A 12,423-nucleotide genomic window follows, 5' to 3' on the forward strand; every position below is an offset into this window, starting at 1 on the left:
ATCCGTGAGATACGAGTTTGTCTGCAAGTTGTGTTTTGCAGAAAAGAAGAGTTATTGCCGTCGCAGTAATAGCAATGCTAACTTGAAAATAATTACGAAACTGTAACGCTGCGACCGCCAATGGGTCGAGCGAATGGTCGCAGATGGAAAAATCGATTAATCAAATCCTCGTTATCGCACAACGACTCGAATATAAATTACCAACACCTCCCGGTTGAGTTGTCCGCTTGTGGTTGGAACCCCTTGAAATAGTGGAGAATCGAATCTTCGCGTGATCGGTAACGAGGCTAATCTAAGTGGATCGAGTGTATCAACGCAACGCTTCTAATTGAGGAAGTGCCGGCTTCATTCAGTGTTAATTGAATCGGCTCGATAGCGGAATCGGCTCGATAGCGAAATCGGCTCGATAGCGGAATTGGTTCAATAGCCGAATCGGTTCGATAGCAGTGAGAAGAGGGTTTCTCTTAAATTCTACGAGGACTATCGATAATCAATCGGTTAGATTCGCGAGTTCGAGAAGTGTTAAATTAAAGTCCTAGGGACGAAGCAAAAGTGGTCCTATCGTCGAACTCAAGTGTTTTCGAGGAATTGCTCCTTTTAGTTCCACTATACCTCAGTGAGATCCTTTTCGACCCACCTTTTCGTCTTTAAATTCCCTCTCTCGTTCTTTAGCGTCTTGAGAAGAAAACAGGATCAACAGATTTTTACTGAACTGGATGCAAGGGTAAGTTCCGATCACGGGACAAGTACAAATCGATCTTCGTCTTGAGAAGATAAATTAAAGACGGTGGTGATTGGAGAAATATTTTTCGGATTTAAAAGACGTGCTTAATATTTAATTTCTTACTGTTTAAAAAAAGGGTCCATTTACAAATTTCAAAAATAAGGCAATAATACATTATAAAGAAAAATGAGTGGACAAAGCGTCATAGCTTGAACCAATTTTGTCTAAAAGGTGCTTGTCTATTCTAGTTTTTTCTCAACACTGTCAAACCAAATAATTTCGGGGATTTGGTGGAAACTTACACACCACTTAATTCCTTTAATTGATAACATAAAAGACTAAAAACTGTTTTAAAAATTTGGAATCAGTTCAAGTAATAACTGGTCCTAGACGATATTTTCTGCGGATGCATCTCGAGGCTCCTTTTTAAGAATTTTTCAATTATAAATATAAAAATTATAAACCATTTGATTTTGTATCAAAAGCCTATACTGATGAAACATAATGTAATATTTGGATGTCTTTAAAATCGTATAGTTTTAAACAAATGGTTTACAGATTTGATTTTTTATTCTAAAATTGGATTGAAACAGAATTCAATTTTAGTCTCGGTGAAATATCTCATGTGTTTATTTTAGATAAAAATTTTCACTTTATTAGTTTGTGGGTCCTATCTTTAATATTTAGCGAAAGACTTCATCTACCTTGAAACAAATATGTTGTCAATTTTTATTAAAGGGTACGCTTTTCTGAACCATTATTTCGCGAAATATTTAAGATAATACATAAAAATTTTTTTTTGTTCTGCTTCAAAATTGGTGTCGTTTTATGCTTATAAACATATTTTTTCATATGAAATGAAACAGTTACAAGTTATTTCCAAAATCTGCATGTCTAATAAAATTTAATAAAAACTGTGGTTTTCTAGAAACGATAATTCTTGATTTATTAGAGCTAGTTTATTAGTTTTCTTGTAATTTTTGAAAAATTTAGTCTGCTTTAGCTTATATGAATGCAAATTTTATTCTGAATCCATAAAACATGAGATTTTTCGCAAAAAATGAAGTAATGGTCTTTCTAGGTTTTTATTAAAATAAAAATTTCGAAAGTCATATTTTTGAATCTGTTTTTAAATATTTCAAAGCCTTCTCAATTTTACATGATGTTTAAATAATTAGAGGGCTTTTTCTGGATTCCAAAATAAAGGTTTCATGCCAATCAACATTAAATTTTCAAACATTTTAAAGAAAATATACTTATAATCCTACAAAAAAGTAAAATTCATAAAAAAAGGCGCACAAAGATTTTTGTATTTACAACTTAAAATACTCGGGAAGCAAATACAGTCCCACAAAAGTTTTAAAAAATGTTTCACCATTGGGCAAGTCAATGCAAAATTTTTTAAATTCAATTTAATTTATTTTTATTTTGGGCCTTTAAAAAAATAGTTTCTTTTTCATTTCTTGGTTCGGAAAAGTTTATGAAAATGAACAATCATAGGTGAACAAATGTAGGAACAACATTTTTTGTCGAAATATAATATTTGAAAATATGATGAAAAATGCAATTTGGTGAGTTGTACACAAAGATGCTAAAAAAAAATTTCATATATATATTTTTTTTATTTTTAAATGCTATTTTTAATAAACTAAGAAAACAGTCGCATATTTTTAAATAAAATAAAAAATTTTCCTCATTTTTACGGAGCCTAAAATAAACTCTTTTTGCGTAAGATTCGCAAAAATCAGTTACACATAATACGCACTAAGCAAATGAAAAATAATAAAAACATTTTTTAAGAAAATTACATATTTTGACATTTATTTAAATATTATATTCAGAGGACATTTTTTTTCTACATTTTAACATCTAAGGTTATTTATTTCTATAAACTTTACACAACAAATTCTTTTTTTTTTCACGGACAAATAATCCGAAAAATTTTAAGTTAAAAAATGTTATATCGACTTTCCCAATCGTGAGAAATTAATTTTTTTTTTATTTGTGCGGAATGCAGTTAAGAAACTTTTTAGTGCTATTACCAATGAATCTAATCATTTTTATTTTTTTTTTCCGTCCACGCAAGTAAGAATTTGTAAGTCAAAACTTATTGAAGCCAGTCGGGACGGCAATGTTATACATAATTACTATATTTTCAAGTAATAAACAAATATTATTTTTGCAAAATTGTGTATAGAAAGAGAAATACTGAAAAGGATTTGTGAATTTGAAGGAATGATTGCATTTTCAACAATTTTGACATACAGAAGTACTAAATCCGTAATCAGAAATTTAATTTTTTGTAAAAATTAGTTTTATTTTATAAAGGGGCATTAAAACCGAGAAAACTGTAAAAAGAAAGAAGTTTTTCGAAAAATGGATTTATCATGTTTTGTTTGCTTACTCGTCAAATCTTCGAAGGCTAACTATATTAATTTTTATAATTTAAAAAATCAAGAACCTGATTTTACAAAAAAAAAATAATAATTTTCAAGATTTGATACAATTTCACGCAATTTTAACATGAAATAAAAAGTAGAAAATCTTCATTTTTATACAACTTCTTTACTTGATTTATTACAATTTCAAAAATTATTTTTACAATTTGAAATAGTTCGTGATTTCGGATATAAAAAGATTCAAAATATCGACTCAACTGGTAAAAAATATTCCCGATTGTTCAGAATCTTCAAAATAAACACTTAACGTGAAATCCAAATTTACTCAAATAATTTTACCTGTCTAAATAGGTATTGATAAATAGATAGGATAGGATTCCTTTTAAACTTTCTTCATATATTAGGAAAATCACTTTTAAAAAAAAATTGTCAAAACGCTTCTTGAATTTTAAATAAAAATTTATGTATTTATGTACATTTCAGTTAAAGTTAGTTGATATGCTCATCGTGTGCAAATTAGAGAATGTTTTAAAAAAATCTCTTATTTTTGAAATTTTGCATTTTTCGAAAAGAATTATGCTTGTTCAGAACATTCTTTTCTTTTCTCATTTTTCATATGAAATTTGGCACCCCAAAAAAAGCAGGAATATTTTGCCATAAAACATTTTTTTTATAAAAAAAATACTTTATTAAACATTATTTTGAAACAAAGAGTCGAGAGACGCCAAAAATATTTGCTTTATGCTCACCAAATTCCGGTGAACCTTGAGATGGATTTTAAAAATCGCGCGTTGCTACCATTAAGTTTCGAAGTTTAAATGGAAGAATTTAATTAATTCATAATGCAAATTTAATCCGATTTCTAAATTATTGACGAGATAATTATTTAAAAAGTCAACCAAGTTTTCTCATTATTGACATTTCCAAATTCCCCAGCATGTACCTTTTGGCATTTGAATCTCCACTATCCAGTTAATTAAACTTTTTGCAATTATTGGCTTTAGAATTAATTTACATAAAATATCCCGGCTTCTTTTACTTTTTATTGATTTTAATTAAAACGTATTCAATTGAAAAAGTGTGCATTGTAATAATGAAAAATGTTCAGTAAATATCCTTTTTAAAAGCACCCAAACCAAAATTATTATTTTTCACGAAAAGTTTTCTGAAAAACATAGCTTTTTAAAAATTGGGTGCAAAGTTATAAACCATTTTATGAAATGTCCTATATAAATCAATTTTCTAGAGTTTCCCTCTGCAAACAGAAAAATGAGTATTATAGTATGGGGGAACAGAATCTGATTAGATATTAAATTCCCCTAGTCTGCCAATGTCTCGGAATAGATATCCTAATCTACTCTCGAAGCATAAAAATGATTCAATTATAGTATGCTTATCAAAATATTACAGCAATCTTAACTTAATTAGTAGTAATTACGTCAAGTAAAATTGATCAATTAGATTATTAATTTAAATTATCATATAATTCAATCAATCGTTTGAATTATTGATGGATAATACCCAGTGATCTACAATTTAATTTATCTTGCCCTTTGAACTGTTAGCATTAAGTAACAAAGGCTGCGTCGTCTCAAAATAAAAATATAAAGTTAAATTTTTCGTTTGAGAGCTTATTTCGTCCTTTCAAACTTGTATCGACACACAGAAAATTGCTTTTTAGATTACTGAACTTACCGGGTAAACATGATGAGGGTTCATAATACAAATATCCTTTGTTTCAGAAATATCTTTTGTAAAATCTATTACTTTTTTTTCTTTTCGACATACACGTTATACATTTAAATTTAGCTTTTAACTTTTCAGATTTTCCTTTATTAGATTTGGCATGTATATTCGTTACGTAATTCCACATTATTTATCCAAAATAAAGAAATTAGTTTGCGTGAAAAAGTTAATAAATTTATAACATTCCCAAATGGACAATAAAATAAAAATGTTAGAATTTCAATAGAAATATTATTCGGGAAAAAATGAGGGAATTAATAGTTTTGGGAGTCGATATTCAGAAAAGTTCATACCATACAACTACATTTTAAAGCGTCTGCAATTGCGTTTTAAATATTACTCTTGGTCGGCTGAATTAAAATCGAAACAAAATTTAACGTATTTATAAATTTGCATTAATTATTATTGTTTATGATAATCTACGAATTGATGCAAATTTTTCTATAATGAAAATGTGACAGTTTATTAGTATACGTCTATCTAATATCTTAATAAATTATCCTCAAAATAAAGATGTTCCCTTGTACACAAATTCTTTTTTATCGATTTACGAATTTTGCACTTTAGATTAAAATGCGTCAATTTTGAAAAGCTTCACGCACGATTCGAAAATTGATCATTATTAAAAACTTAATTTCGAAATACTAAATTAGGAATGCTTCTATGTTTAAACGAACTTTAGAATTGTTTAATTCTCAAGGCTTCAAGTTTTAACTCATTCTGTTAAAAAGTTTCAAATGAAAGCCGTTTATAAAAAAGGGGCCAATACCACAAAAGTATTATTCTAAAAAAAAATTTTAATGTAAGCAAAAAATTGGATTATATTTATATTTTGGATAATATCCCTTTTATACAATGGTCATTCTTTTGCCCTTTTCGGAAAATTAAACAGAATGTTTCAGATGTCTCTATTTCTGAAAATAACGTTAATTTTTCTGATTCTTTCTTTGTTATAAAAGTTTCAACTCTAGAACTGTATAGAAAAATCCAAAAAGTTTACCCTCATTCTTACCTTTTTCACTAATGGCATTTATTCTAATTTTTTAATTTTCTTGATACTTTACTCGGTTTTTGAAAATAAGATAACAGTTTTCAATTTACGTTCACTTTTATTTACTAAACGATTTCCCAATTCAATTTATTCTCTGATTCAATTAAATAATATCTTAATCAATTAAATTGAATCTTTCAAATATTTGAATTGATTTATATTTTTTTCTTAGATTTGAACATTTTATAGTGAATTTTAAATCTTAGCATCTAATTTCGACGGCAATTTTGATAAATGATTAAATCCTGTTTTCTATTTTATAATAATGATATTCAAGATTTACCATATTAAAATATTTTTTTTAATGATGAAGACGACAGTAATTTTATTTAACAAATTAAATTTTGTAGTAAAAAATATATACACGTATCAAATTTCAATTAAAACTAAATAATATGATACTTAATAGTATTCATCTCATTCAACATTTTTATAATTCCTATTTAAAATAATAGGTTAGAATGTACAATTCTAAAAACAATTTAGTTTTTCTGAGTTCAAAAGTAAGATGTTTTGCTTTAAAGGCCACAAATTGAGAGAATTTGGTTTTAAAATTTCCTAATTTTCTCTGGTTTATTATTTGAAATTTCACTTTTTTGTAGTTTTAGAGATAAATATTGAAAATGCCTGGACCATTTCACTATTAAAACTTTCAAAATTGCATAATTTGATGTTAAGTGCCTTGATGGTCAGATTTATATTTAACAATGTTATATTAAGATATTATAAATTTCTTGCATGAAATTTTATTGTGACCTAATTTTTATAATTTGAGATTTAAAGATTCTGAATTGATTATTTTCAATTTTTAACATAAAAAATTGTCTTTTTCTTTAGTTCGTCTGAATATAAAAATATAAAATTAAAAGCCCTCGTGCACACAATTTTCATTTTGAATCATCCGTAATTAAACAATTTTCAATTATATTTTTCTAGTTTAAATCCAAAACAAGCAAAAAATTATGAAAATAATTTGTAGAATTCAAGCACTAGGAATGAGAAAATTCTAAAATGAAGCATTAAAATACCATTTCTTAAAATTTTAAAGTTTCAAAATATTAAACATTTCAAGCTTAACTTAGAAAAAACAATTTTGATTTGGAAGGCTTGAAAATGTCCATTTTCCAAAACTAGAGTCATAGAAATCGTGTCGTTTACGATCAAAAAGTTGTTAAAATTTTTAATCTTATAACTTCAAATAGTTCGATTGTTAGTTGAAGATTTAAAAAAATCAATCATTTAAAATTAAGTTTAACTATCTTAAATGGATACCTTAGTTATAATAATAACAATAATAATATAATTATATCATTTCTAATTTTGCAATTGAAAATTTTTTAAACTTCTAATTTTTAAATGATTTTAGTTTAATTTAAATAATTGAAATTTGAAAAAGTTGGTGTGAAAATAAAATAAAAAATTCTCTACTTTTACTTAAATTTTTACTATTCTGCTTTTTACTGTAAATTATCCTTTTTCACTTGAAAATTCAACAATTTTGTTGTAGATTCATTTATAATATTATAAATCTGTCCTATTTGTTAGAAAATTAATCTTGTGGGTAGAAATTTATATTTTTAATTTTTAAATAAAGTTCGAATTGGTTTAGTTTTTATTATTCAGTATAAAAAATTTTTCTATTAAAAATTAGTTCATTTTGAAAGCTCAATTACAATCATTTAGTTTTATAGGTACATGAATGAAAAAATTTCCAGTTTGGAAGCTAACAATTTGTGTAATTCATTATTATGATAAACTGTTATTTTTTATGTAGCAATAAGTTGAAATTACAGAAGCTAAGGCTTTGAAATATTTAGTTTATTTTTTAATTAGTTATTGAAAAATTTTTTTTTCTTTAATTTCGAAGAATTTTGATCACAAGTAATACAATTTTAATTCATTTCAATGAAACAAATTTCAATTGCTCAATTTCGAATGTTTTTAAAATTTCCTATTTTCGAAATATATATATATATAATTTTTTCGATTTTTAGAGTTTCTGATAACAAATTTTAAAATGTTGAACACTTTTCATTTAAATTGTTTAATTTCGAAGGCTTTTATTTATTCCATTTTGAATGCTGTATTTTTCCAAAATTTTATCTTATCTAAAATGGTTTAGTTTAGGACATTTTCAATTCAAAATAGATCAATATAAATTTTTGAAATTGCAAGCGCTTGCTATTTAGAATCGATGAATTATGTTTTTAAACTTTAAACGTTCTTATCATTAACCAACAACATTAATTGTTAATAACAATGTTATTGTTATAAATATTAGTAGATAATTTTTAAGTGGTTTTGTATATTTATCAAGCGATTTTTGTATTTAATCTAATTTAAAGTTACATACAAAACATATTAAGACAAAACGGAATATCTTTCTTATTGTTATAAACAAATTTGATAAGCAAATATGCAGTTTGAGCAATTTTTGAGTGTTTGACGCAGTTTTTTTCAAGTGCTTTTTTGAATTAAGAGTGATGTTGCAATGAACTATTTTGCAATTTCATGATGATTTTGTGATTGTTGGAAACAAATATTATAAACAAATACACACTTTGAGCAATTTTTAAGAGTTTGTTATTTTTTTAGAAACGTACTTCGTTAGTCTTGCTAGTGATACTTTGGTAAACTATTTTGCTATTTTATGATAATTTTGTGATTTTTATAAACAAATTTTATTAACAAATGAACAGTTTGAGCAGTTTTTAAGAGTTTCAGCTCCTTTTTTCAACGTAATTTTTTAGTGTTCCTAATAAAACTTTTCAAAATTATATTGTAATTTCATGAAAAATATAATTGTTATAAACAGATTTTCAAAACAAATTAATATAAGTTACTGTGAATTTCTAAAAATAATTTGTTTATAACGATTATATTTGTGATGAAATTACAATATAGTTTACAAAAGTATCACTAGGCAGGCTAACATAGTACATTAAAAAAAAAGTAACTGAAACTCTTAAAAATTGCTCAAACTATGCATTCATTTATAAAATTTGTTTATAAAAATAACAAAGTTGTCATGAATTTGCAGATAGTTTATTAAAAAAAATATAGTGCTAACGCAATAAGAAATATATTCCTATTTTCTTTTTATGTTTTTATGCTACTTAAAATTTGGTCAAAAACGAATATCGCTTAATAAATATCCATAATCAGTCAAAAAGTATCTGATATTGTTTATAACAATACAATTGATAATAACAATTCATTAAATTATAATAAACTATGAGATTATTTTTCACGAATGTTCATTTATTGTGTAAACACTAATATCAATCATTTTGAATTAATTGCATGTTATTATAGTAATAAATATCTTAAAGATTACGATTTTTGCCAATTTTTTGTATAAGCAAAGTAAACAATAATTTTTTTTTATTCAGCCTCAAATTAGTTCTGAAGAATTTAGTTAGCTTTAATTTGCAAAAAAAAAATAGTCGGTTAACAATTGTAGCCAGAATCTTATTTTGAACATTTTTTCGTCATTTTGCCCCACTGTGATTCGTTGATTTGCAGATCAGCTTTATGCGGCATTTAAAATCTAATGAGGATTATAAAATCGACCCCAGCTCCCCTTTTTCGTCTTCACTTAAGTATCAAAGGTTCGAACGGGGATCATGTTTACCCAGAGAATGTGTATTTTTCAACCCTTATGAATCGACCACTTTAAACGTTATGCTGCTGGTTCTATTTTTTTTTCTTTTACCCTTCGTAGAAGGAACTTGCAAAATACTGTATTTATTTAACTGGAGGAACGTTTGAGAGTGTGACTTGACATGCGATGTTCACCAAGAAATATGAATTCTCTATTTTTGTTATTCTTGTAAAAGTCCTATTTGTCACCGAAAACTTCATATTTTCTAATTTATTTTTATATTTCCTGCATTGTCTTCTGTTTAATTATTGTCAGTATCAGGCGGAATTTTAAATTTTGTTTTTCTTCTTCCTCATTCCTCATTATGATTAATTAGACAATATGGTTGCTTGTTATTATTTTATGTGATGGTTTTGAATATATACAATGCATGCAATGATTCGAAATTGATAGTTTTTTGTCTAGCGGTCTTAAATAAATATTTTCTTAATATTGATTATTAATTTTTAAAGTTGTGAAAAAATTTTTTTTATAAATAAATAAATATGAAGACAAAATTGCTGTTTTATCTAATTGGCGTTCCCGGTGCTTGTCAATGACATTAAAATATTTGAAATTGTCTGAATTTTTAAAGTAACATTATTTAAATATATTGCAATATTATATAATTAACAAAAAAAATTAAAAACAAATTATTTGCTCAAGGAATGGTTTTTACAATTTTCAATAATTTAAAGTTTTTGAAAGTTATACTGCAAGAAAATTGAATAAAAATAAGAAACTGATGAATAAATTTCTTGTTAAGATAATAATTATCAATATTATCAACAAAATTTATTAAAAAATGGATTAATCAGCCATTTTTCGATAGAATTTTTTTTCGATGAAATTTTTTTTAATTCGGGAACCTTCTGATAATTTAAGAAAATATTATAATTTTTGTGAACAAATTTAATAAACAAATGCATTATTCGTGCATTTTTCGGCTAAATAATTCGTTTTTTCCAATGCTAGTCCTTCAGTTGAGAACTTCATGACAATTTCAGGAACATTTCTAAATAACTGATAAATTTTATGTTTAAAAAAAAACTGATACACAATTTCATAGATAAGGCATTCTTCGAAAGAAATGTTTTTTTAGACATCAAATTTTTTAAACTAGGAACGTCATGATAGTTACGGAAAAAATTTCAAATTAATTGATCAATTTTATGTCATTTAAAGAAATGTTAATAAAAAAAATTTGAATTTCAGTCTTTTAATCGAGAAATATATAATAATTTTAGCAAATTTCGTAGTTATTTAATAAAATTTACATTTATTTAAAAACGAGTTTAATAAACTGATGTATTACCCTGAAGTTGCAGCCTTTATAAAAAATGAAAGTATTGAGAAACTTAAGCTGAAAGGGCTGAGATTAAAACAAAAAACTTTTATATAATATATGCCCAAATAATTCATATGGGTCATTCCATGTCAGATTTACCACTAAAGTTTAAATTCACTCAAAGTTATATTTTTCTTGATTTTAAGACAAAAATAGAAGACACCTATTTTTTCTTTTCAATATGATATGTGAAATTCACAAGTTATCATTATTCCGAAATGAAATTTTTTCCTATGTAATTTTGCAATATACTTCAGAGAGTATCTCACGAAAGTTTCAGAGTGGACCGTCAATAAGTTTTTGAGATATGACAAATAATGTAGAGCCTTGTTACTTCGACCGATACACGTGCGACCTTGTTCTAAGATTGTGTCTAGCGGAGGCGAAGATCTTGCTTGTTGACACCACGACCAAAACAAAACACGATGTTTTGCACATTTGCCATTTTTCTTGCGTGCGTCCATTTCTGACAGTCGGCAGTTCAGTTTCACTCACTCAGTGTTTCATTTTGCATTTTGCATTTTCTGTTAAAAATGTTGGTGGTAAAATTCAAAACCCAGTGTTGTAATCCCTTACATAAAAAAAGCACTCCTTAAAAAGTCAAAGGACTAATTTACGTAAACCGTCAAAATTGATCTTAGAAAAATTACAATTTTTAAGATCTAGCGATGTTTTTTGTGCACCATGTAGAGAAAAAATCGGGAATCAGTGCGTTAGAGAAACGAGTGAGTACTTGCTTTATTAGTTGGTCAAATTTTCACAAATCGCGTTATTATTTTTTTATGTATCTGATTAATTTATTTAGACACAATAAAAACGTGAAATAACTTCAACTCTAACCATGAGAATTCAAGTGACTCTGACCCTGACATCTCAGATAACGACATTTTTTCGCTTTCCGATTCTGAATCCAAAGTAAATTGATGTTTTGGAAATTTTTCATTAATTATCAATGTTTTTTACATTTAAATATTTGTGTCATGTTTACTCATAAATGGGAAATCCGTTGTTTTACAAAAACGATTAATATTGGGAAACTTTAAAGAAATATACTTGAAATTCATCAAGGAAAATACTAACATGAAAGTTGGCTTGAGTAAATTTTGCTGGCTGAGGCCAGAGCATTGTATTTTGGCTGGTTCAGGCGGAACACATATTGTTTGCGTTTGTCTCATCCATGAAAATATGAAGCTAATGGCATCAGATAAGCAGAGTAGAAAAAGTTATTCCATCAAATTTAATATTATTTAACGCAATTATTAAGTTAAGTTAAATGATCGTAAAACAAATCAGTAAACTCCAATTTTTAAATTCGTTTATAAAGTTTTTCATTATTTTCGCCTGGTTTCTTCCATTTGATAAAAACATAAAAAATTCTAAGACACAATTAAATATTTAGTTATACTTCATAGTAATATTGCAAAGATAGTAGCATAATAATTCCTTCTTTCACAGGAAGTCACATCGTGAATTTGATGAAAAAAGAAAACCATCCTGTAAGCAACTATCAAG

The 12,423-nt window shown here is 26.2% G+C and overlaps 1 protein-coding gene across 1 annotated transcript in view; it reads left to right on the plus strand.

The window, feature by feature from the left end:
• Positions 1-578: 578 nt before the first annotated feature.
• The window catches only part of LOC117168250 (basement membrane-specific heparan sulfate proteoglycan core protein-like), a 1,113,250-nt gene continuing 1,101,405 nt past the window's right edge, over positions 579-12,423 (plus strand). The window contains exon 1 of the mRNA XM_033353751.1: positions 579-724. Coding sequence (XP_033209642.1) covers positions 717-724 — 8 coding nt within the window. The 5' untranslated portion in view covers positions 579-716. The remainder of the gene's footprint in view (positions 725-12,423) is intronic.

This window comes from Belonocnema kinseyi, chromosome 2 (assembly GCF_010883055.1).
Source record: "Belonocnema kinseyi isolate 2016_QV_RU_SX_M_011 chromosome 2, B_treatae_v1, whole genome shotgun sequence".
NCBI lineage: Eukaryota > Metazoa > Arthropoda > Insecta > Hymenoptera > Cynipidae > Belonocnema > Belonocnema kinseyi.